The sequence below is a fragment of the Pongo abelii genome, chromosome 2 (assembly GCF_028885655.2).
Source record: "Pongo abelii isolate AG06213 chromosome 2, NHGRI_mPonAbe1-v2.0_pri, whole genome shotgun sequence".
Classification (NCBI taxonomy): domain Eukaryota; kingdom Metazoa; phylum Chordata; class Mammalia; order Primates; family Hominidae; genus Pongo; species Pongo abelii.
The window spans coordinates 145,776,856-145,801,338 of NC_085928.1; the positions used below are offsets into that span (position 1 = coordinate 145,776,856).

Genomic DNA, 24,483 nt, shown 5'->3' on the forward strand with positions numbered 1-24,483 from the left:
TATATTTACATATGTTTACATATATTTATATATTTACATATATTTATATATTTACCTATATAAATGTATATATAAATGTATATATATTTACCTATATAAATGTATATATTATATATAAATATATTTACATATATATTTTTATATGTATTTGTATATTTATATATTTACTTATATTTATATATATTTACATATATAGATATATATTTACATATATATTTACATATATATATATAAATGCGCATGGATGCATGGGTGTCTCTGTAGAGAGAAGCAACTGACAGGGGATGCCTTAGGGGAGGGGAATTGGAAGCCTAGAAGTAAGGACTGGGCTGTAGACTTTCTACTGTATCTCCTATTCCTCTGTTTAAATTTTATGCAGTATGCTTATATTATTTATGTATTAGAAACTAAAAATTAAAAGCCTGTCAGTCTCTAATACCAAAGCATTGATTTATTAGTTTTTTTGTTTTTGTTTTTGAGACAGGTTTTTACTCTGTCACCCAGGCTGGAGTGCAGTGGTGCAAGCAGTCATAGCTCACTGCAACTCAAGTGATTCTCCCACCTCACCCTCCTGAATAGCTAGGACTACAGGCACATGCCACCAGGCCTACCTAATTGAAACAAATTTTTGTGGAGACTGGGTCTCGCTATGTTGGCCAGGCTGGTCTTGAACTCCTGGCCTAAGGTGATCCTCCTGCCTTGGCTTTCCAGAGTGTTGGGATTACAGATGTGAGCCACTGTAACCCACTGATTTATCAATATTTTTAAGTAGCTTCATTTAAAGTGACTGGTTGCATACAGTCTCCATATCCCAGTTTCCTCATATGTAAATGAGGGTGATAATAGTACTTAGGTTTTAGTGACACAGTTTTGTGAAGTGCTTAAAAAACTTCTTGGTGCACAGCAAGCTCTGAGTAAGAGCCACCTGTTACTGTGTTCTACAGATGAATGACCTTGAGATGTTAGCCACAGTGCAAGTTAACTTGCTGAGGTAGAACCGTGCAACAGAAATTTTTTTAAAAAGACAATGAGGCAGGGAAAACTTGGGTCTTTAGTTTGGATTCGTATCTTTAAGCTACATCCTATCCTCATTCGGCCACGTCACTATCTTCTCTGCATTTGTCATCTTGGCTGAATCAACTCTAAGGCTGTGACCAGCTCTGGTGCTCTGAGGTTGACTGTTATGGAAATCTTTTATTTCAGGACACCTCCTACCTGTTCATCACTGGCCCTGATGTTGTGAAGTCTGTCACCAATGAGGATGTTACTCAGGAGGAGCTCGGTGGTGCCAAGACCCACACCACCATGTCAGGTGAGAGGCCTTGAAGATTACCTTGTTGTTTTCAAACATTGAGAAGAGGGCATTGCCAAAGAGCCTGGTGGCAGTTTTTAAGAAATATTACTTAATTGGCAGACCTTATTTGGGAAGACTGTGGTACAGTCTATTGTACTATAGTACAGTGTATTGTTTACAGATATAGTGATAAAGGTAGATTTAGTATATAAAATTTATTAAATAACACGCTATTAGTAATGCCTGGTTATTCTTTAAAACAATTTAAAGCTAGTTGCTGGAATGGTGATTATAAGTAGGTATGATTTATGTATGTACAGTTGAACCTTTGAAAAAAATATTTTATCTTATTGTGACACTTTTTATTCTAAGGTTGGTATGTATCTTAGAGTACGTAAGTGTTTTCCAATCATTGGCCAGGTGCATGATGGTCATGTATCATGTGTTCATGAATTTGGTCATAGTTGTTAACTTTTTTTTTTTTTTTTTTTTTTCGAGACAGGATCCAGCTCTGTGGCCCAGGCTGGAGTGCAGTGACACAATCTTAGCTCATTGCAACCTCTGCCTCCCAGGCTCAAGCAATCCTCCCACCAGACTCTTGGGTAGCTGGGACTACAGGCATGCACCACCGCACCCAGCAAAGTTTTGTATTTTTTTTTTTTTTTGTAGAGACGGGGTTTTACCATGTTGCCAGGCTGGTGTCAAACTCCTGGCCTCAAGCAGTCTGCCCGCCTTGGCTTCCCAAAGTGCTGGGATTACAGGCATGAGCCACCATACCTGGCTTTCGTTTCGTTTTGTTTTTGAGATAGGGTCTCATGCTATTGCCCAGGCTGGAGTGCAGGGCACAATGATAGCTCACTGTAGCCTCAGTCTTCCGGGCTCAGGTAATTCTTCTGCCTCAGCCTCTTTAGTAGCTGGGATTATAGGTATGTCACACCATACCCAGGTAATTTTTATTTTTAATATTTTTTTTGTAGAGATGTGGTCTCACTGTGTTGCCCAGGTTGGTCTCAAACTCCTGGGCTTGAGCAATCCTCCCACTTCGACCTCCCAAAGTGCTGGGATTACAGGTGTGAGCCACCATGTCCGGCTAGTTGTTCACAACTTTAAGATTACATACCAAGTTTAAAATGTATAAAGATTATTCTGTGCCTCAGCGTTGAAACAGAAAGTTCTTGTTTAAACAGAAAGGCATGGAATTGGGAGTAGGGCATGATTCTGATATTAGTGAAGACATGTTAGCTGTTGGAGCAATTATTGCAATTCCATGTTTTCTTGTAAAAGAAACCACCCAACTGTGAATGGATTACCTACCACACAGCAATGTAACTAAAGACAGGAGAAATTGCTTCTTTGAGAGATTTTATAGCAGTAAGAGGCTGGCATGCCTGATTTATGCACCTCATTGTACTGTGATTAAGGCATTGGGTCAGCATTTAATTGTCAGCATTTCTTCCCAGTGTCCCTAAAGTAGAGATGTGTCTTATCAGTGAAGTCTTAGATTAGATTAAATGTAGTTTAAAAAAGTTAGGGCTCTTGATCCCCCACCCACAAAAATTGTTTCTCCCCATGTCAGGTTGGCATCGATCTTGACTCATTCCTTTCCCTTACCTATCAGCATCATTTAGCCCCATCTTTAAGACATGTCTAGAATCAGAACACTTCTTAGCATCAACTCCAGCACAGCCTGATGCCATGCTATTGTCTCAGGGCTTTATTGGCAGCAATTATATCCCAGTTTTTCTTGCTGGGATATAATATAAAGTTGGGTCTTGATGGTGTCTTAGATTTGATGAAATATGCTGTTTATTTTTCCCCATTTTAATAGCATTATATGTTTGTAGTACAAAACTTAGAAAACATACAAAGCATAAAAACCGCTAGATATTCCGTCATCCACAGATAATCACTAGTGATTTTTTGGTTATAACCTTGCAGTCTTTTCACGCACATGAGCGTGAATACACATACACTTACTTAAACATAGGTATGGACATACTCTTATGTAACCTGAGGTTTTTTTTTTTTTTTTTTACTTGACAGCTTAAAGTAATGAATGTCTGCCCATGACATTAAAGTTTCTTCTGTAGCACAATCTCAAGTACGTTTTGTTTGTTTTTTGATTGTAGGGCAGTATGTGGTTTTCTTTCTGGGCCTGAGGCTCTTTGATGAACTATGTCTGATGCGCTTGGCCCTGTAGCCCCAGGGCAAGGCACAAAAAGGTGCTCTGTACATATATTTTTCTCTCTTTTCTTTTTTCTCTTCTGGTAACAGCTTTATTGAGATGTAATTCATATACCATACATTTTAAACACCTATTTATGGTGTACAATTCAGTGGTTTTTAAAATACATTCAGAGTTGCATAATCATTACCACAATCAATTTTAGGACATTGTCATCACCCCAAGAAGAAACCCTATGCCCATTAGCAGTCACTCTGCATTTCACCACAGATACTTCTGCTCTAGGCAATTACCAGGCTACTTTCTGTCTCTGTGGATTTTTTCATTCTGGACATTTCCTAGAAATGGAATCATATAATATGTGATCTTTTGTAACTGGTTGCTTTTACTTAGCATAATGTTGTTAAAGGCTCATCCATGTTGTATCATGAATCAGTACTTTATTCATTTTTATGGCCGAATAATATTCCAGTTTGTGGATATACCACATGTAGTTTATTCATTGACCAGTTAATAGACACTGGGTCATTTCCACTTTTTGGCTATCATAAATATGCCTCTGTTAATATTTATATGCAAGTTTTTGGGTAGACATATGTTTTCATTTCTCTTTGATTTCTGAGTTAAATGATAACTCGATGTTTAACTTTTAAGGAACTGACAGACTCTCTTCCAAAGTGGCTGTACCCATTTATAAATATTTTTTGAATGAAAGAATTCTGTCATGCTGAAAATGCTTTTTATTCAACAAATATTCATTTAGAATATGTGGAAAAAGGCAAATAGCAAAGGAATTAAAAATTTAAAATAGAATAATAAAAATGTAAAAAAAGAAACAAAACAAAACAAATATTCATCGAGTACCTATGTGTGAAGCATTGTTTTAGGTGCTAGGAATACATCTGTGGACAGAACAAAAGAAAGACCCCTGCCCATATGGGGCTTATATTCTAGTAGAGGAGATAGACAATAAACATTGTAAATAAGTACACTATGCAGTATGTTAGAAGGCAATACGTGCTATGGAAAAAGTATAACAGGGTAAAGGGGACTGGGATTGTTGTAGTTTCAAATAGGGTGGTAACGGTAGGCCTCACTGAGGTTAGGAGCTGAGCAGATTTTAAGGAGTTAACTGCATTGATATGTAAGTGGGGAGCATTGCAGGCAGAGGGGAATAGCTTATGCAAAGGCTCTCAGGTAGGAGAGTGACTGGCTTGCTCAGTGAACAAGGAGGATCATTGGAGTAGAGACATGACACGATCTGACTTAAAAAGCTCTGTCTGGCAGCTTTGTGGACAAGAGACTGTAGGGGCAATGGTGGAAGAAAGGAGTCTGGTGGGATGAACCTGGGGAGAGAGTTCTTGGTTCCACTTTCTCCATCATACCTATGGCCTTGTGTGGCTGCTCTGTGATTTCAGAGTGCTCTTCAAGAATTATGGCTTGATTCTTCACTAGGGGCAGGTGGCTCCCCTCCTTTCCTTCCACTGTGGCTGAGCACCTGTTTTCCAGGTGCATTATTCTTAATGTTGGCCAGGCCTGATCTTACCCTGTTGGAGCTGATATTCCAGGAGAGATGTCCGGCAGTAAACAGGAAAATAGGTGATACGGGGAAAAGTACAGGAGGAGAACTCCCGCATGGTGTAGGGATGGATAGTGAAGGGTCTGGGAGTGGGTATGGAGGTGACATTAGAGCAAGGACCTGAATAAAGAAAGGTATGACCCCTGTAGAGGTGTGGGTGCAGAAAAGAGGGAACACGTGCTGCATGAATTGAAGGATCACCCAGAAGGTATGTATTATGTGGCATTACATCCTCAGTGGAAAGGTGCGGAGAACAGAGCTATCAGCACAGTCTGCTACTGACATGCCCTAGAAGGGCGCAGTCAGGCATGAAGCAGCAGCTTTGGGCTGGCTGGTACCCTGACTCATCATATATGCTCCCTGTTCTCTTAGGTGTGGCCCACAGAGCTTTTGAAAATGATGTTGATGCCTTGTGTAATCTCCGGGATTTCTTCAACTACCTGCCCCTGAGCAGTCAGGACCCGGCTCCTGTCCGTGAGTGCCATGATCCCAGGTGGGTTGTGGGCCGGTGCACCTTCTCTCATTTTGCAGCGTAGCTTGCCTTTCTCTGCCCTGACAGGACCCCCAGGGTCTGCCTTGTTGGGCAAGTTGCAGCAGAGTGTGGTGGAGTGGCTCCCAGGTGTGGGGATGATATCATGTTTGGCTACAGGAGCAACGAAAGATGATTTTATTTACCTTTTTCCTTTCCATAATATCTGATGTATATCTTGGCAGTGAATAGTGGCCCAAAACATTTTTAAAGAAAAATTTTTTGATTTCTAAGAAACTCTTAAGTTATCTAGAATTGAAGATTGAAGTTTTTTTTGGTCTGGCCTAGTCCCCATGAAAAAGTCTCCCATTTCCTTTCCTTCCCCTCACCCACAAAAGGAAGAGCCATGATTCTTCCTATGCTGACTATACCTGGCTTTTTTCTGTCTAAAGTGACTGGTTCCTGGGCTCTACCTAGTTGTCCTTTTGAAATAAATAAATGTAAAATGATGCAAACAGCATGCCCTTTAGGAAACATGTTTATGCATACTGCTTATAGCCAGAGGCTGGGACAGTCTTGGGGAAGGGTGTGTTGCTGGCCACCTGGTGAAGACCTTTCCTTTTGCTGTTGGAGTCTACCACCTGTTGTGGAGGCACCATAGAGTAAGGTGGAGGCCCTGCCCAGGAACTGCTCCACACCTCTAGCCGTTCCATTTTATTTCCTCTCCAAATTATAAGCACTCACTTGGCCTGGACTTTCTTCTGCAGAAGGGATTTGAAATTGTGTTCTTTGGGAAGAGGTCATTTTCAGATGCTATCCTGTAGCTTAAACCTGGACTCCTTCCGGTGGGGCCTGGTCTGGGCTAGGGATGCTCTGAAGAGTTGTGTTGCCAGGGCCTCACTCTGTCTGCCTCTGCCCACTCCACAAGGGACATACCCAGTGGACCACTGTGTGTAGTTATGGAGGGGAGAGTGGTCACAAGGTCCAGAGCTGTGGGTATAGCCTTTCTGAGTATACTGTTTGGAGTTCCTGAAGGGTTTAGGACATCACTTGAAGGTGTTATGGCCCAGGAGCCCAGAAATGTCTGAATAGCCCGCTTTGGCCCAGCCATACCTCTTCTGCATATGATTCCAAGGGAGATATATATCCATATATATGTATACATATATATATGCATGTGTATATACATATATATGTATGCATGTGTATATACATATATATGTATGCATGTGTATATACATATATATGTATGCATGTGTATATACATATATGTATACATGTGCATGTGTATATACATATATATGTATACATGTGCATGTGTATATACATATATATGTATACATGTATATGTGTATATACATTTATGTTCATGTGTGCATATATACGTATATGCATACACATGTATACATATATACACGTATATACATATTTGTGCATACACACACACATGCATACATATGCATACATATGTATATATGCGTATGTGTATGTATATGCATGCATGTGTATGTATATGCATATGCATACATATATACATGTGTGTATACATGCATGCATGTGTATATATGCGTATCCATGCATATGCATACACACCCACACATGAATATATGCATGCCCATGCATGTATGCATATCAGCACATATATGCGTATATGCACATCTACACATATACATACATGCATATCTACGCATATGTATATATGTATATCTACACATGTGTTCATATACATATATACACATGCATATGTGTATATATGTATATATACGTATGTGTATATATACACATACGTATATATACACACATATATGTATGGCAAGTGAAAAGGGAGGACTTTATTAGCAGGTGGGGCTACCCTTAGTTTTCCAGTGTAGAGCTTTTTGCACAGTTGGGCTTGATGGACACACGGCCTGACCCAAGGCCAAACCTCAGCCCAGGAGTACGTCTCAGGGTCACTAGCCCCTGGCTGCCCACACTGGGCAGGAGGGAATGTAAGCCTATTGGAGAGAAGAGGTTGGAGAGGGGCAAGTTGCTGGGTCCTCCTGTAGAATGGGAGTGGGCTCTGGCTTAGCTTTTCTGCTGAGACACTTGGATGCAGGAGGAAGGAGAGAGTCCATGAGTCTGCATGTGACAGGTTCTGTGGTGATTTTGCCCAGAGGGCCTGCAGTTTTGCTTTTTAAAGGAGCTTTTGCAGATTAACCTAACAGGGAATGTGAACCCACAGTGGTTTCTGCAGAGCTCTGCCTTTGCATTTCCAAGTCCTTGTTCTTTTAATGTTCCAGGAAGTTGGGCTGGGATCTCCCAGGGCTGTGTCTTGTTCACTATAATGTCCTTCAGTGCCCTACATGGTACCTAGAATGTAGGAGGTATTCAGAGAAGATAAATGAAAGAATAACGTTTAGAGGAACAAACTCATTTTTTCCTCTAAAAGAGAACCAGGTCTTTTGGATTGATACTTGTCCCAGGTTCAGTTAATATGGTGGTTACAAAGGAATGACTCTTTGGTGACTGCTTTGTAAGCCCAGCAGGGACAGAACTCGCCCAGTCCCTATGACGTGTCAGCCCATTTCTTTTCCCACCCCCTTCCCACAAAAGGTAACTGGCTCTTCCTATGTTGACTATACCTGCCTTTTTTCTGCCTAAAGTGACCGTCTGGTTCCTGAGCTCGACACAATTGTCCCTTTGGAATCAACCAAAGCCTACAACATGGTGGACATCATACACTCTGTAAGTGCCACATCTGTTTGTCTTGCCTGTCCTAGTCAGCCACATTCATGAGCATTGTGCTTCGGCCTAGTGAGGAACCACTGGACCACTTGGCCTCCATGTCAGACAACACAGGTTGGGAATAGGGTGGGCACAGGACCAGTGGCCACTGAGTAGTGTGTTCTGGAAAGACCTAGTGGCTATAGATACCCTAGTGGCACAGATGGACTTGAGGGCTGGAGATAGGAGTAGTAAGGGCCAGCAGAACTCAGGAGTCTTTAGAAGGCCCTCTGAGGAGCATAAATTAGGGGCCATGTCCACAGAGTCTAGAGTGAGGCCAGAGTGATCATTGTTAAGTATCATTGGGGCCCTCTGCTCAGAGGGGGTTTTGTCTTTATAGAGAAGAGGAGTAGACAGGGCATCCTAGAAGGCTGGACTGTGTATGTGGAGGTCCGTGGGAGACAGGAGCCATTTGTACCTTTTTTTGGTGCAGCAGATTCCTGGGTCATTAAGTAAAGGGGACAGTGTTGGGCAAACTGAAGGCATCTGTAGATGGCCATTGCCTTCCTTACGGGTACACTGTGTTCTCGGTAGTCCTTGTGTAACACAACATGATGGCTGTCTGGTAACTCTAGAAGTCAGATTCTCCCTCTTCCCTAGGGTTTGCTGTTTTCTGTTATTTTTTTTGTCTTTTTTATTCTTGTAGTCTCTTCCTGCACCAAGAATTAGCCTGAGATGTAACCTTAAGGTCTTCCTTAGGTCTTTTCTGAGCCTTTGCAGGGGCATGTGCAATCACCTTCTAATTTTCCCTGTATATGCAGTTGTTTTTGAGTGTCCTAGTTGTTAATGTCTGGCTCCCAAAAGTAGAAAAAGAGAAAAAAAATGAAGATGGTAAAAATATGTCAGCCCTTTAAATTCCCTGGAAGTCAGTTCAGCCCAAAGCAGGAGAGCCTCGCAACAGTGTGGGGAGTTGTAGCAACAGTGACCACCCATCTCTTTGCACCTCTGTGATCAGAAGCAGCAGTCAGCAAGCACAGATTCTCAATATTTGGAGGACAGGGTCTTTTTATGCCCACCCTGGCTCCTGCAAGCTGTGTGCAAACTGCTTCAGGAACACTTGCGGAAATATCCGTCATGGAGCTGGGGTGGGGGACGGGTAGCTGCTACTATGCTAAGAGCTGAAATTAACTCCAATTTTCAGTCCAATCCTTCCCCTGGAAGTTGCAATCCTTCAACAGATGCCAGAGTCAAAATAGTTCCATCAGACAGATTCTGCCAGGCAATTGTTGCCTGGGTGGGGAGACAGATTCCTGGTGCTTCCTACTCTGCCATCTTCTTACTTTTTCTTAAGGTATATATGATAACTCTTGATTCTCATTATGAAGTTTTATATCCTGCTACCTATTAAATACTCTTGTTTGTAATTTTCTTCTGTCATTTATTTAGGGTTTTAAAAATGTGGTTGTATACTGTTTATGTATAAATAAGAGTTCTGTCGGGTGCAGGGGCTCATACCTATAATCCCAATACTTTGGGAGGCCAAGGCAGGAGGATCCTTTCATGCCAGGAGCTCAAAACCAGCCTGGATAACATAATGAGTCACCATCTCTATAAAAAGTAAAAAAATTTGCTGGGTGAGGTGGCCGTCGCCTGTAGTCCCATTTACTTGGGAGGCTGAGATGGGAGGATTGCTTGAGCCCAGGTGTTTGAGGCTGTTCTGAGTTATGATCATGCCACTGCACTCCATCCTGAGTGATGGAGCAAGACTCCATCTCCAAAAATAAGTAAATGAATAAAGTTTTATCTTTCCAGTTATTTTACATGTCATTTCTTTCCTTGTCTTGCATTGGCTACAACTCCCTATATGTCAAAGGTAATGGTGAATCATAGTTGTGATTCTGGGCATCTTTGTATTGTTTGTAAGTTTAGCAAGACTGCTGTAAGTGTTTCCTAATTTATATCTTTTTTCATGTTGAAGCTACTACTGGTTTCTGTTTTAAATATTTTTGTTGTTGTTTATTTTGTTCTTAAAGTTAGGAATGAGTGTTGAATATTGTTGAATGCACATTCAGTGTTTTTGGAGATGATCACGTGATTTTCTTCCTTAGATCTATTTATAGATCTATCCTAGTAGATTTCCAAACTAAACTATTCCTTCATTCCTGAAGTTGCATATTCTGTTTTGCTAATGTTTCGAGTTTTTGCACTGATATTATGTGATACTAGTGCGTATATTTTAAGGTATTTTAAAATCAGGTTTTGGTATCGATGTTGTATTTGGTTTACTTATTTATTTATTAAAAAAATTTTTTTTTTTTGAGACAGAGTTTTGCTCTTGTCACCCAAGCTAGAATGCGGTGGCGCAATCTCTACTCACTGCAACCCCTGCCTCCTGGGTTCAACCAATTCTCCTGCATCAGACACCCAAGTAGCTGGGATTACAGGCGAGCCCTACGAAGTCTGGCTAATTTTTGTACTTTTAATAGAGACACGGTTTCACCACGTTGGCCAGGCTGGTCTTGAACTTCTGACCTCAGGTGATCCACCTGCCTTGGCCCCACAAAGTGCTGGGATTACAGGTGTGAGCCACCGTGCCTGGCCTGTATTTGCTTTATGTATTAGTGTTCTAGTGCTGCCATAAGAAAATACCATGAACTGCATAGCTTAAACAACAGAAATTTATTTTCTGTCAGTTCTGGAGGCTAGAAGTCCAAGATCATGGTGTTGGCAGGGTTGGCTTCATTCTGAGGTCTCTGTCTCTTTGGCTTCTGGACTACACTCTTGCTGTATCCTCACGAGGTCTTTGCTCTCAGTGCATGCAGAAAGAGATCTGGTGTCTCTTCCTCTTTTTTTTTTTTCCTCAGAGACAGGGTCTTGCTTTGTCACCCAGGCTGGAGTGCAGCGGTGTGACTTTGACTCACTGCAGCCTTGACCTCCTGTGCTCAAGTGATCTTCCCACTTTAGCCTCCTGAGTAACTGGGACTATAACTGCATGCCACCACATCTGGCTAATTTTAAAATTTTTTGTAGAGATGGCATCTCACTATGTTGCCCAGGCTGGCTTTTCCAGTTATTTATTTATTTATTTTTTGAGATGGAGTCTGGCTCTGTCGCCCAGGCTGGAGTGCAGTGGCGTGATCTCAGCTCACTGCAAGCTCTGCCTCCCGGGTACACGCCAGTCTCCTGCCTCAGCCACCCGAGTAGCGGGGACTACAGGCACCCACCGCCACGCCTGGCTAATTTTGTTTTTGTATTTTTAGTAGAGACAGGGTTTCACCATGTTAGCCAGGATGGTCTCGATCTCCTGACCTTGTGATCTGCCCGCCTCGGCCTCCCAAAGTGTTGGGATTACAGGTGTGAGCCACTGTGCCTGGCCGGCTTTCCAATTCTTTTCTTTTTTTTTTTTTTTTGAGATGGAGTCTCACTCTGTCGCCAGGCTGGAGTGCAGTGGCACGATCTGAGCTTACTGCAACCTCTGCCTCCCAGGTTCAAGTGATTCTCCTGCCTCAGCCTCCTGAATAGCTGGGATTTCAGGCACCCGCCACCATGCTTGGCTAATTTTTGTATTTTTAGTAGAGACGGGGTTTCACCATGTTGGCCAGGATGGTCTTGATCTCCTGACCTCATGATCCGCCTGCCTCGGCCTCCCAAAGTGCTGGGATTACAGGTATGAGCCACCGCGCCAGCCCAGCTTTTCCAATTCTTAAAAGAATTCCAGTCCTAACAGATTAGGGTCCCCCTCTTATGGCCCTGTTTAATTACCTCTGGAACATCCCTCTCTCCAAATTCACTTTTTTTTTTCTTTGAGACAGAGTCTAACTCTGTTGCCCAGGCTGGTGTGCAGTGGTGAGATCTCGGCTCATTGCAACTTCCACCTTCCAGGTTCAGGAGATGCTTCTGCCTCAGCCTCTCAAGTAGCTGGGATTACAGGTGTGTGCCACCGTGCCTGGCTAATTTTTGTATTTTTAGAGATGGGGTTTCGCCATGTTGGCCAGGCTGGTCTCGAACTCCTGGCTTCAAGTGATCCGCTTGCCTCGGCCTCCCAAACTACTGGCATTAGAGGTGTAAGCCACTGCACCTGGCCCATATATTTACTTTCAACTCAAAAAGTATTGTATTATTACACTTTTTAATTTTGCTTTTTAAAAAAACTTCTGGCCGGGCGTGGTGGCTCATGCCTGTAATCCCAGCACTTTGGGAAGCTGAGGCGGGTGGATCACTTGAGGTCAGGAGTTTGAGACCAGCTTGGCCAACACGGTGAAACCCGTCTCTACTGAAAATACAAAAATTAGCCAGGTGTGGTGGCGCGTCCCTGTAATCCCAGCTACTCGAGAGACTGAGGCAGGAGAATCACTTAAATTGGGGAGGCACAGGTTGCAATGAGCTGAGATTGCACCATTGCATTCCAGCCTGGGCGACAAGAGTGAAACTGTCTCTAAAAAAAAAAAAAGAAAAGAAAAAAAAAGAATATGCTAGAAAAGAGTCAAAGCGGTGACTTTAGAAGCTACTTAAGAGTGCACACACAAATCAATATGGTAGTCAGGGGAAGGCATTACTTCTGGGGAAGAAGAGTACAAAGGAAAGAGAGAGGTACCTTTGGAAATTGTGAAGGGAAAATGAAGCAATGGGGGTACATTTATGTACCTGCAAGACATACAAAATCCAATACACTGAAGGACACTACACCTTTCCGCATCACCCTCCCTAAAATTAGTCACCCATGAACTAAACTGCACTTTGCTATGCCGACAGAAGAGGGTGCTCTTGAACTAGGATTTTTGTTCATTTGTTCATCTGCCAACTTTGGAGAATGCAGATACAAATAGTTTTAATTTATATAAAGCTACAATAAGAAAACAAAAAGTGAGAATGAAACATGTCAGTTGATGGAACTCCCTTCACTGTAAAAGTCAATCATGAAGCAGCTGACTATGCTTCAATCTGAGTGCAGTAGCCCCTGATAAGCATTTGAGGTTGTAAAAATAGAAAATTCAGAAACTAATGACAAAATGGAGAGATAATAGTAAGAAGTGAAGTTAAAGCTGATTGAATTAAGAAAATGGGCAGGGGAGACAAAATTGCATCAGAAATGATATCATAATTGCAAGGTGCTCAAAGGAGAATGTATTTGAATGAAAATTTAATAAGGAACATTGAAGAAAAGTAGGTAAATAGCCTAAAAAATGAATGAAATATTATAAAAAAGTAAAAGTAGATTTTACATTCTCACCACAAAAAAGTATGTGAGGTGGTGGATATGTTAACTAGCTTGATTTAGTCATCCAACAGTGTATACATATATGAAAACATGTACATTGTACATATATGCAATTATAAAATTTTAAAATAGTACAAATACCTTTAATACAATTATTGGTTATATTGTCACATCTGGGATTAATTTTTTAAAATTCATCGTTAAATGTATGAGAAAAAAGTGACTACAATGAAAGGCAAAGAAGAATGAACATACATATAATTGGAGTGTCTGAAGAAAAACCAGTAGAACAGACTTAATATTTAAAACTGTAATCCAAGAAAATATTCCAGAAATAAAATAAGATTCAGATTTATATAATGAAAGAGCACACTGAGCACACGATTCAATACCCAGAATCATCAAACTAGAGAAAATATTAACTGTTGGATTTTTAAAATAAGGAGAAATCCTCAGGACCTTTGGGCAGAAATCAAATGACTTACAAGGGCAAGAGAATAAAATGGCATCCAACTTCTCCAAAGCAACATAGAAAAGCAAGGAAACAACAGAAAAGCACTTTCAGGAGGCTGAAGGAAAGAATCTGTGACTAAGGATTTTATGTTTAGCAAAGCTCACCTTCATGTATTAAGACTGCAGAAAACCAGTTTTAAACCAAGAACTGAGGGAAGTTTGTGTTAATGAGGCTTTCTTGAGGAATCTACTAGAGAATGAGCTTCATCCAATCAAGAGGTAGCTGGAGAAATTTCAACAAAAGGATTGCTAGGGATTATCTAATATACTTAATTATAATTCTAAGAATAAAACAGAAGTGGGGATGAGGGTAGAGAACAATGTATAAGTGTTATATGTTTAGTTTCAGAAAAAAATGCAACTGAAAAATGGGAGGAGAAGAGAGGGGAAGAATATTGCAGAATCAGCTCACTGATTGTTGTTAGCTAACAGATATCATTAAAAACAAACTAGTTAATAAAAGATTAAGGAAATGAACTAAAGGCATCAAAAGGCATAATTACAAAGGTAACCACTAGACTAAAAAATACAAACATTCTTTAATACAACTCACATAAACAGTATATATCATTGTGGGTAATGATAAAGGGGAAAAAATAAAAAAGATAAAAGACAATAAATATAGAATACATAGTAATTATAAAAAATAATATGACAGGCCAGGTGCGGTGGCTCATGCCTGTAATGCCAGTACTTTCGGAGGCTGAGGCGGGCAGATCACCTGAGGTTGGGAGTTTGAGACCAGCCTGACCAACATGGAGAAACTCTATCTCTACTGAAAATACAAAATTAGCCAGGTGTGGTGGCACATGCCTGTAATCCCAGCTACCTGGGAGGCTGAGGCAGGAGAATCGCTTGAACCCAGGAGGCAGAGGTTGTGGTGAGCCGAGATTGCACCATTGCACTATAGCCTGGGCAACAAGAGTGAAACTCCGTCTCAAAATAATAATAATAATAATATGATAGTAAAGAAGTGTCATACCAATAAATATGGATGGGTTTAATTCACTTGTTAAAAATATGTCTAATTTGTTATGGACCAACTATATTCAGTATATAAATGTGATTCAGAAAGGCTAAAAATAAGGAATGGGCAGAAATATACTAAGAGAATGGAAACAATAACATAGCAGTATTTGTGACACTAATATTGAACAGAGTAAAGTTCAGGTATTAACCATGATAAGGAAGGACATTTTGTTTTGTTTTGTTTTGTTTTGATATGGAGTCTCACTCTGTAACCCAGGCTAGAGTGCTGTGGCACAATCTCGGCTCATCGCAACCTCAACCTCCCAGGTTCAAGTGATTCTTCTGCCTCAGCCTCCCAGGAAGGACATTTTCAACTGCTAAAAGCCATAGTTCACAATGATAATGTAAAGCATGTCAAATATCTGTGCCACAAATAACCACCATCTTTATAAAGCTGAAACTATAGGAGATTCAACAGACTTAGGTAGAAACACTAAATAGGAGACGTATACACAGCATTGTTAGTACAAAGCAGGTCAAATGGACAAAAGTAATAATTTAGGAGACCTAAATAACGTAATAGGTAGATCTTAGACATCTCTTTTGGACTTTACACCCTGGTAATGAACAATAAATCTTACTCTGAAGTGCACATGGAATATTCACAAAAGTTGATCATATGTATTAGATCAGAAAGAAAACATCATTAAATCCCATAGAGCAAAAAATACTGTGAAACAACATTGCTTAAAATTAGAAACTTTTGTAGCAACTAAAACAAAAGCAGCCTCCAGCCGGGAAATAAATCTTCTAGTAAACAATTCTTGGATGAAAGGGGAAAATAGAAACCAAATGACAGAATTCTAAAAGAAAAAAAGACAAAACACTATGTGTCAAAACCTATAGAATATGTTTAAAACAATGAACAGATGAAAATTTATTTCCTGAAACAGTAAAAATGAGAGAAGGAAAATAAACATGCCAGGTGCGGTGGCTCACACATGTAATCCCAGCACTCTGGGAGGCTGAGGCGGGTGGATTGCTTGAGCTCAGGAGTTCGAGACCAGCCTGGGCAACACGGTGAAACCCCATCTCTACTAAAATACAAAAAATTAGCTAGGCATGGCAGCGTGTGCCTGTAATCCCAGGTACTCAGGAGGCTGAGACAGGAGAATCACTTGAACCTGGGAGGCAGAGGTTGCAGTGAGTGGAGATTGTGCCACTGCACTCCAGCCTGGGCGACAGAGCAAGACTCCATCTCAAAAAAAAAAGAAAAAGAAAAAGAAACAGATTCCCAACTGGAAAAGCCAGGGAAAAAAACCATGTAAAATATTTCAGAATAAATCCAAGAAATAATTTAATAAGGATAAATGCAGAAATTTATGATGGAAATAGAAGAATAGCTGCAATTAGTAAACAGTGGCTAATTTCAAAAAACAGACAGTAAAAGCAGAAGTATGAAGTGAAAAAGGGAATAATAATTGAAAAAGAAGAAACTTAAGAATCGTTAAGAGGCCAGGTGTGGTGGCTTATGCCTGTAATCCCAGCACTTCGGGAGGCTGAGGTGGGAGGATTGCTTGAAGTCAGGGGTTGAAGACCAACCTGGGCAACATAGTGAGTCCGTGTCTCTACAAAAATTTTTAAAGTTAACTGGGTGTGGTGGCATGCACCTATAGTCCCAGCTACTTGAGAGGCTTCAGTGTAGGAGAATTGCTAGAATACAGGAGTTCAAGGCTGTAGTGAGCTGTGATTGTACCATCATACTCCAGCCTGGGCAACATAGTGAGACCCTGTCTCAAAAAAAAAAAAAATTATAAGAGACAAGATACATTGGAAAATTTGTTTGGAAAACACAGTTTAACAGAAATTGATCCCATCAGAGGTAGGAAGCTTAAATGAACTACCAAATTCCATGGAAGGAATTACTTCACCAAAAAGCACCAGGAGCTGGATTCAGTGGCTCATGCCTATAATCCCAACATTTTGGGATGCTAAAACGGGAGGATTGTTTGAGCCCAGGAGTTTGAGACCAGCCTGGGCAACATGACGAAACTCTGTCTCTACAAAAAATAAATTAGGGCCAGGCAAGGTGGCTCACACCTGTAATCCCAGCACTTTGGGAGGCCGAGGCGGGTGGATCACCTGAGGTCGGGAGTTCGAGACCAGCCTAACATGGAGAAACCTCGTCTTTACTAAAAATACAAAATTAGCCAGGTGTGGTGGCACATGCCTGTAATCCCAGCTACTCGGGAGGCTAAGGCGGGAGAATTGCTTGAACCCGGGAGGCGGAGGTTGTGGTGAGCCAAGATCATGCCATTGCACTCCAGCCTGCGCAACAAGAGTGAAACTCCATCTAAAAAAAAAAAAAAAAAGCCAGGCATGGTGGTATGCACCTGTAGTCCCACCTACTGGGGAGTCCGAGGTGGGAGTTCGCTTGAGCCCAGGAAGTTGAGGGAGCAGTTAACCATGTTTGTGCCACGGCACTCTACCCTGGGTGACAGAGCAAGACTCTATCTCAAACAAACACCAGGCCCAAATAGTTTCATGTGGAATTTCTGATACCTTTAAAGGCCAAATAGTCCTAGTGCCACATAAATTCTTCCAGAGCATAGAAAGCAAACAAAACACACAAGAACCTTCTAAACTTTTTTTAAAGAAGTATGATATCAATACCTGAACCTGATAAAGGTAGTACTTAAGATTTCAGTTTCATATTGCTTATTTCTTTAAAATTATATCTGTGGCCTACTGGGATATTCTAGGAATGCAAGATTGGTTCTAGGAAACTCAATAATATGCGGTATTAACACGTATAGGGGAGAAAAATCACAATTATTTATATAGACGCTGAAGAAAACCTTTAAGAAACATCAATACCTATTCCTGATAGACTTCATAAAATAGGAATTGATTAATACTTTCTTAATGTGATAAAATTTGGTGTAGACCTTTTCAAAAGCCTGCATCTCACCTAATAAAGACTAGCTTCTACTAGGATTAGGAACAAGTATAGGATGCCCATTATTTCCATTATTATTTAACATTGTTCTGGAAATATTAACCAATACAGTTATCCAAGAAGAGGACCAATTAGAGACAAAAGCCTTGGGAGAGATGTCAAGCTGTAACGCAGGTGATGTAGTATTATAGTATTCAAAAAAACTCTAGAGAATGCATTATTATACTAAAACAATACTTGAGGAACAGGATACAAAATTAACATATAGAAATCTTCATATACACAAGCAGTAACCAATTATGGTAGAGTAAACGCCTCTTATAGCAACAAGAAGATAAAATATTTAGTAATAATTTTAACAGGAAATGTACAGAAGCTATTGTAGAGCAAATTTATTTTTTTAGACAGGGTTTCACTCTGTCACCCAGGATGAAGTGCAGTGACCCAGTCACAACTCACTGCAGCTTCAACTTCCTGGTCAAGCAATCCTCCCACATTGCCAGGACTGCAGGCATGCATCACCACACCCACCTGATTTAGTATTTATTTATTTTTTTTTTTGGTAGGAAGAAGTCCTGCTATGTTGCCCAGGCTGGTCTCGAACTCTTGGGCTCAAGCGATCCTTCTGCCTTGGACTTCCAAAGTGCTGGGATTTTAGGTGTGAGCCCCCAAGCCCAGCCCAGGGTGATCTTAAAAACACTTTTGAAAATCAAAAGTAGGCCAGGCATGGTGGCTCACACCTGTAATCCCAGCACTTTAGGAAGCTGAGGAGGGAAGATCCCTTGAGCCCGGGAGTTTGAGACCATCCTGAGCAACATAGTGAGAAACAAAACATAAAAGTAGACTTGAACAAGTGGAAAGACATTTCTTGTTCCTGGGGTTAATGTTATGAACAAATTGGTGATTCTTAAGTTGTTCTATAAATTTAAGGCAATCCCAATAAACAGTTTTTAAAAACTGGAACTAGATAAGTTTATACAAAAGTGCACATGGACAAATAAAAGTGCAAGAATACCTAAGAATATACTGCAAAAGAAAAGCTGTAAGTGGGGACTAGCCATGTTTTATATTACAGCATCCTATAGTTAAAACTGTGGTACAGGCACATAAATAGACCAGTGGAATAGAATAAAAGAGCCAGAAATAGACTCAAGTACATACAGGATTTTAGTACAGTCACGCGTTGCATAACAACGGGGATATGTTCTGAGAAATGCATCATTAGGCAATTTCTTTGTGCAACCATCATAGAATGTACTTCCACAAACCTAGATGGTATAGCCTATTACACACCTAGGATCTGTGGTATAGTCTATTGCTCTTAGGCTGCAAACCTGTACAGCACGTTACGGTACCAAACACTGTATGCAATTGTAACACAATGGTAAGTATGTATCTAAACATAAAAAGGGTACAGTAAAAATAGGGTATTACAATAGGACCACCTTCCTATAGGCAGTCCGTCATTGACCAGAACCTCATTGTGCAGTGCCCAACTGTATATGATAATGATATTTTATTAAATCTCAGGGGCAAAAATTAGCTTTTAATAAATGATGCTGGGGCAACTGACTAGCCATTTAGGAAAATATAAAATTAGATTCATACTTTACACCATGTACAAAAATAAACTACAAATGGGTCAGAGAACTAAATCTGTGAATCCATACAAGCACTTAAAGAAAACACAGATGAATTCCTCTGAAACCTTAGGGGAAGGTTTAGAAATGCTTTTGAACTGTAACTCAGGAACTAGTTTCAGTGAAAGATAGACAAAGCTGACTGTGAAAATTTTAAAATCCCACTCTTCATAGCAAAAAACTATAAACAAAATCAAAAGACAAACAATATGCTAGAAGAAACTCTTTGCAGCATGTATCCCAGAGTACAAATATTCTTAATAAAGAGCTCTTACGCTGAGGGATTAACAACCAAAATTGATAGAAAAGTGGGCCAAAAACCACGGATTGATAGCTCACAAAAAAGATATAAAATGGATCTTAAACATGTCAAAAGATTTTCAACTTCATACATAATGCTAGAAATACAAATTCAAATTACACTGAGTATTTTCTCATATGTCAGATTGGCTAAAAATAAAAACCCTGAAAACACTTTCCATTGGAAAGTCAGTGGAGAAGCAGACACTCTTGTGCATTGCTGGTAGGGGACTCTGGTATTATCCAGGACCAAATTAGCATTTGCCCTTTAACTCAGCAATCCCATTCCTAGCAATTTACCCTGAAGATACACTTCCCACTGTACAAAATTATAGATGTACGAGGTTACTACCATTACATTGTCATTTGTATTTGCGAGATACTCTAAATAACCTAAATGTAAATTTTAAAATAACGTAAGCCATGTGTAGATTGGTTGAATAAACTTTGGTACATCACACAGGACAGTACTATGCAGAAGTGAAAAAGAATGACGATCTCTATGAACTGATAGGAAGTGATTCCCAGGACATATTAAGTGAAAAAATTCTAAGTGCAAGAGTGTCTGTACTGTTACTTTCCATGTAAGATAGAAGGGTAAATTAAAAGATAGAAATGCAAACACACACATAATACATCAGAAAATAATGAGATTAATAACAGGGTAGGTGGGACTAGGGTGGAAGGGATGGGAAAGGAACACTTTTAAACTGTATTAGTATTTTACATATTAAAAAATAAAATCAAGACTGGGGAAAACCTTTAAAATGAAATACAAACATGAACCTGTTTTAAATGAGTGACTTTTGAACCTATATTTTGACTATATACCTTTAATCTAAAGGCTGAAATAGCTGTAAAAAAATTCTAGCTAGTCTGTTTTTTGTAGCTGTCTAAGTTAGCAGTTCTGAAACCATTTTCTCTGTATTTGAGGATCGAATAAATAAGTACATTTTGAGGGTAGTGGCAGCCAGATTCTGCTATTGGAGAAGGGAGTTGTGAATATGGCAAGAGAAAAAAATCTAGAATATGGCAAGAGAAAAAAATGCAATCCTAGTTGCATTGGAGTAGGATTAGAATTACCAGCATGAACTCATGGTTTTTCATATAGCTGGACTTTGGACGTTTTAGAGTCACACACACACACATCCCTAAAAGGAACCCAGGCCTTTTGGAGAAATGGCTGATTGTAGGGCTGGGGCAGGAAAGAAACCAAGATGAACCAGAAAGTAAGATAATTCCAAAATGTAAGGTAGTGCTCAAAGAATGATGGGGACACTTTAGAAGGACACAGGAACCAGCATGAAGGAACTTTGGTAAATATAGGATAATATGAACATAAAATGATGGTGAAAGATTATAATCCATAGAATAAAACAATCCATAAGTTCATACTGATACCTATAAGTAAATGGGAAAGGCAAAGATCTTTCTTGCAGTAGATGTCAGCTAATAAATGGAGAGGAAAAGTGGAATTGGAAAACTCACCATTTGGGCTGGGTGTGGTGGTTCACACTTGTAAGGAGGGCGGATTGCTCGAGCTTCAGAGTTTGAGACAAGCCCGGCCAACATGGTGAAACCCTGTCTCTACTAAAAATACAAAAATTAACCAGGTATGGTGGGCATGAACCTGTGGTCCCAGCTGCTTGGGAGGCTAAGGTGGGAAGATCGCTTGAGCCTGGGAGGTGGAGGTTGCATCGAGCTGAGGTTGCTCCACTGCACTCCCACCTAGGTGGCAGAGTAAGACCCTGTCTCGAAAAACAAAAACAAAAAATAAACAAAAAAAAACCTCACCATTTGGCAGCTATCATGACAGTAATGAGTCAGGCAAGAATCATGGCTGTTTGATGGCTGCTAGGATGCTAAACCTAGTGGATGAAGAACTAGATTAATGATTAAAGTTTGAAGAACAGGATTTTATGTAGTCTCAAAGTATTTCCTCACAAAATTCTTATTAAATTGGAGAAATAGTAACTTTATAAGGAAACCTGCAGATATCACCATCATTAATGGAAACATCAGCACCTTGTGTCACTTGATGAGAATGCTCCTTCTGTGGTACTCCTGTGGAAAGGCTTAGCTCAAAATTAAACATGAAGAAATACCAAAGGAAGCCAAATAGAAGGCATGCTTTACAAATTAACCAGTCTGTTGTCTTCAAAGATGTCATGATTATGAAAGACAAAGATGGAGGGGGAAAGTTAAAGGAGCCTAAAGAGACATGACCACTAAAAGCACCAGGTGATCCTGGCCCAGGTTCTGGACCAGAATTTTGTTGCTTGTGCTGCTATAAAGGATACTATTGGAACAATTGGCAAACTTGAATAATGTCATATAATAAGAAATAGCAGCCGGGCGCGGTGGCTCATGCCTGTAATCCCAGCACTTTGGGAGGCCGAGGTGGGCGGATCACGAGGTCAAGAGATCGAGACCATTCTGACCAACATGGTGAAACCATCTATAAAATACAAAAAAATTAGCTGGGCATGGTGGTGCGTGCCTGTAGTCCCAGCTACTCGGGAGGCTGAGTCAGGAGAATTGCTTGAACCCAGGGGGCGGAGATTGCAGTGAGCCGAGATTGCGCCACTGCACTCCATCCTGGGCAGCTAAGCGAGACTCCATCTCAAACAAACAAAAGAAAATAGTGAATTGGGCACAGTGGCTCATGCCTGTAATCTCAGCACTTGGGGAGGCTGAGGCAGGTGGATTACTTGAGTCCAAGAATTTGAGACCAGCCTGCACAACATAGCAAGACCCTGTCTCTACAAAAAATACAATTTTTTTTTTTTTGGTGGCATATACCTGTAGTCCTAGCTACTTGGGAGGCTGAGGTGAGAGGATTGCTTGAGCCCTGGAGGTCAAGGCTGCAGTGAGCTGTGATCATGCTTCTGCACTCCAGCCTGGGTCACAGAGCAAGACCTGTCTCAAAAAAAAAAAAAGAGTATTGTGGTAATGTTTATTTCCTGATTTTGATAATATCACTGTAGTTATAAGAAAGAATGTTCTTGTGTGTTTATATATATATAAAAGAGCGATGGTCGGGCACAGAGGCTCACGCCTGTAATCACAGCACTTTGGCGGCCAAGGTGGGAGGATTGGATTGCTCAAGGCCAGGAATTGGAGACCAGTCTGGGCAACATAGCGAGATCTCATCTCTACTAAAAATTAAAAAGTTAACTGAGCATGGTGGTGCACAGCTGTGGTCCTAGTTGCTTGGGAGGCCGAGGTGGGAAGATCACTTGAGCCCAGGAGATCGAGGCTGCAGTGAGCCATGATTGCACCACTGCATTCCAGCCTGGGTGACAGAGGGAGACCCTGTCTCAAAAAAAGAAAAAAAAAAGCAAAATAGTTTGTAGTAAAATAATAAATGAAGAATCGGGGTGAAGAGTATATGTACTGTTCTTGAATTTTTTATTTATTTTTTGAGATAGAGTCTCCCTCTGTTGCCCAGGCTAGAGTGCAGTGGCATAATCTTGGCTCACTGCAGCCTCTGCCTTCCAGTTTAAGTGATTCTCCTGCTTCAGCCTCCTGAGTAGCTGGGATTACAGGTGCCTGCCACCACACCAGGCTAATTTTTTGTATTTTTAGTAGAGATGGGTTTTCGCTACATTGGCCAGGCTGGTCTTGAACTCCTGGCCTCAGGTGATCCACCTGCCTCGACCTCCCAAAGTGCTAAGATTATAGGAGTGAGCCACTGGGCCCAGCCTGACATTTTTATTTAGGTTGGAAATAATTTCAAAGTGAAAAGGTAAAGTTGTCACAAAAATTCCACATCCAAATAGGACTTTTAAAACAAACTTCATTGGTGTGTCCATCTTAGCAGCAGTTGAGGTTTTCCACACCATTTCTCCCCAGCAGGGAGGAGGTGCTGCCTCTGCCTGTTGTCCTGCTTCCTTGGAGAACCTGTGATAGAGCTGGAGCTGTCTACCTCTACCTCTGTAATTCTGTAATAGAAATGTCATTCTGTAGTGTCATTACATCTTATACTTGTCTTTATCATTTTGAGCTCAGAAGTACATTTATTCCTGCAGGTTGTTGATGAGCGTGAATTTTTTGAGATCATGCCCAATTATGCCAAGAACATCGTTGTTGGTTTTGCAAGAATGAATGGGAGGACTGTTGGAATTGTTGGCAACCAACCTAAGGTGGCCTCAGGTAGGATGGAGCTCTTATAAGCCTTGGTTGTGGGGTTGGAGGCCAGGGAAGCCTGGATCCATGGTATCCTTTCTGTCTTTTGCCTGTTCTTCAGACATGGCCTTCCGTGACCAGAGGAAAAAATCTAAATGGTTGTTATAAAAGCTACTTTTTTTTTTTTTTTTTTTTTTTTTTTAGACAGGGTCTTACTGTTGTCCAGGCTGGAGTGCAGTGGTGTGATCTCAGCTCACTGGAACCTCTGCCTCCCAGGGTCAAGCAGTCCTTCCACCTCGGCCTCCCGAGTAGCTGGGACTACAGGCACATACCACCATACCTGGCTAATTTTCTTTTTTTGTATTTTTGGTAGAGATGGGGTTTTGCCATGTTGCCTGTGCTGGTTTCGAACTCCTGAGCTCAAGTGATCCGCCCACCTCAGCCTCCGAAAGCGCTGGGATTACAGGCATGAGCCACCACACCTGGCCTATAAAAGCTACTTTTAATATCTCAAAATGCTCCTTTC

General features: G+C 40.8%; 1 protein-coding gene across 4 annotated transcripts in view; it reads left to right on the forward strand.

The window, feature by feature from the left end:
* Positions 1-24,483, forward strand: part of PCCB (propionyl-CoA carboxylase subunit beta) — an 80,176-nt gene that overhangs the window by 42,739 nt on the left and 12,954 nt on the right. For all 4 annotated transcript variants that reach the window (XM_054550366.2, XM_054550367.2, XM_054550368.2 and 1 more), the window contains 4 exon segments: positions 1,204-1,312; positions 5,431-5,551; positions 8,170-8,251; positions 23,861-23,984. In XM_054550366.2, the coding sequence (XP_054406341.2) occupies positions 1,204-1,312; positions 5,431-5,551; positions 8,170-8,251; positions 23,861-23,984 (436 nt within the window).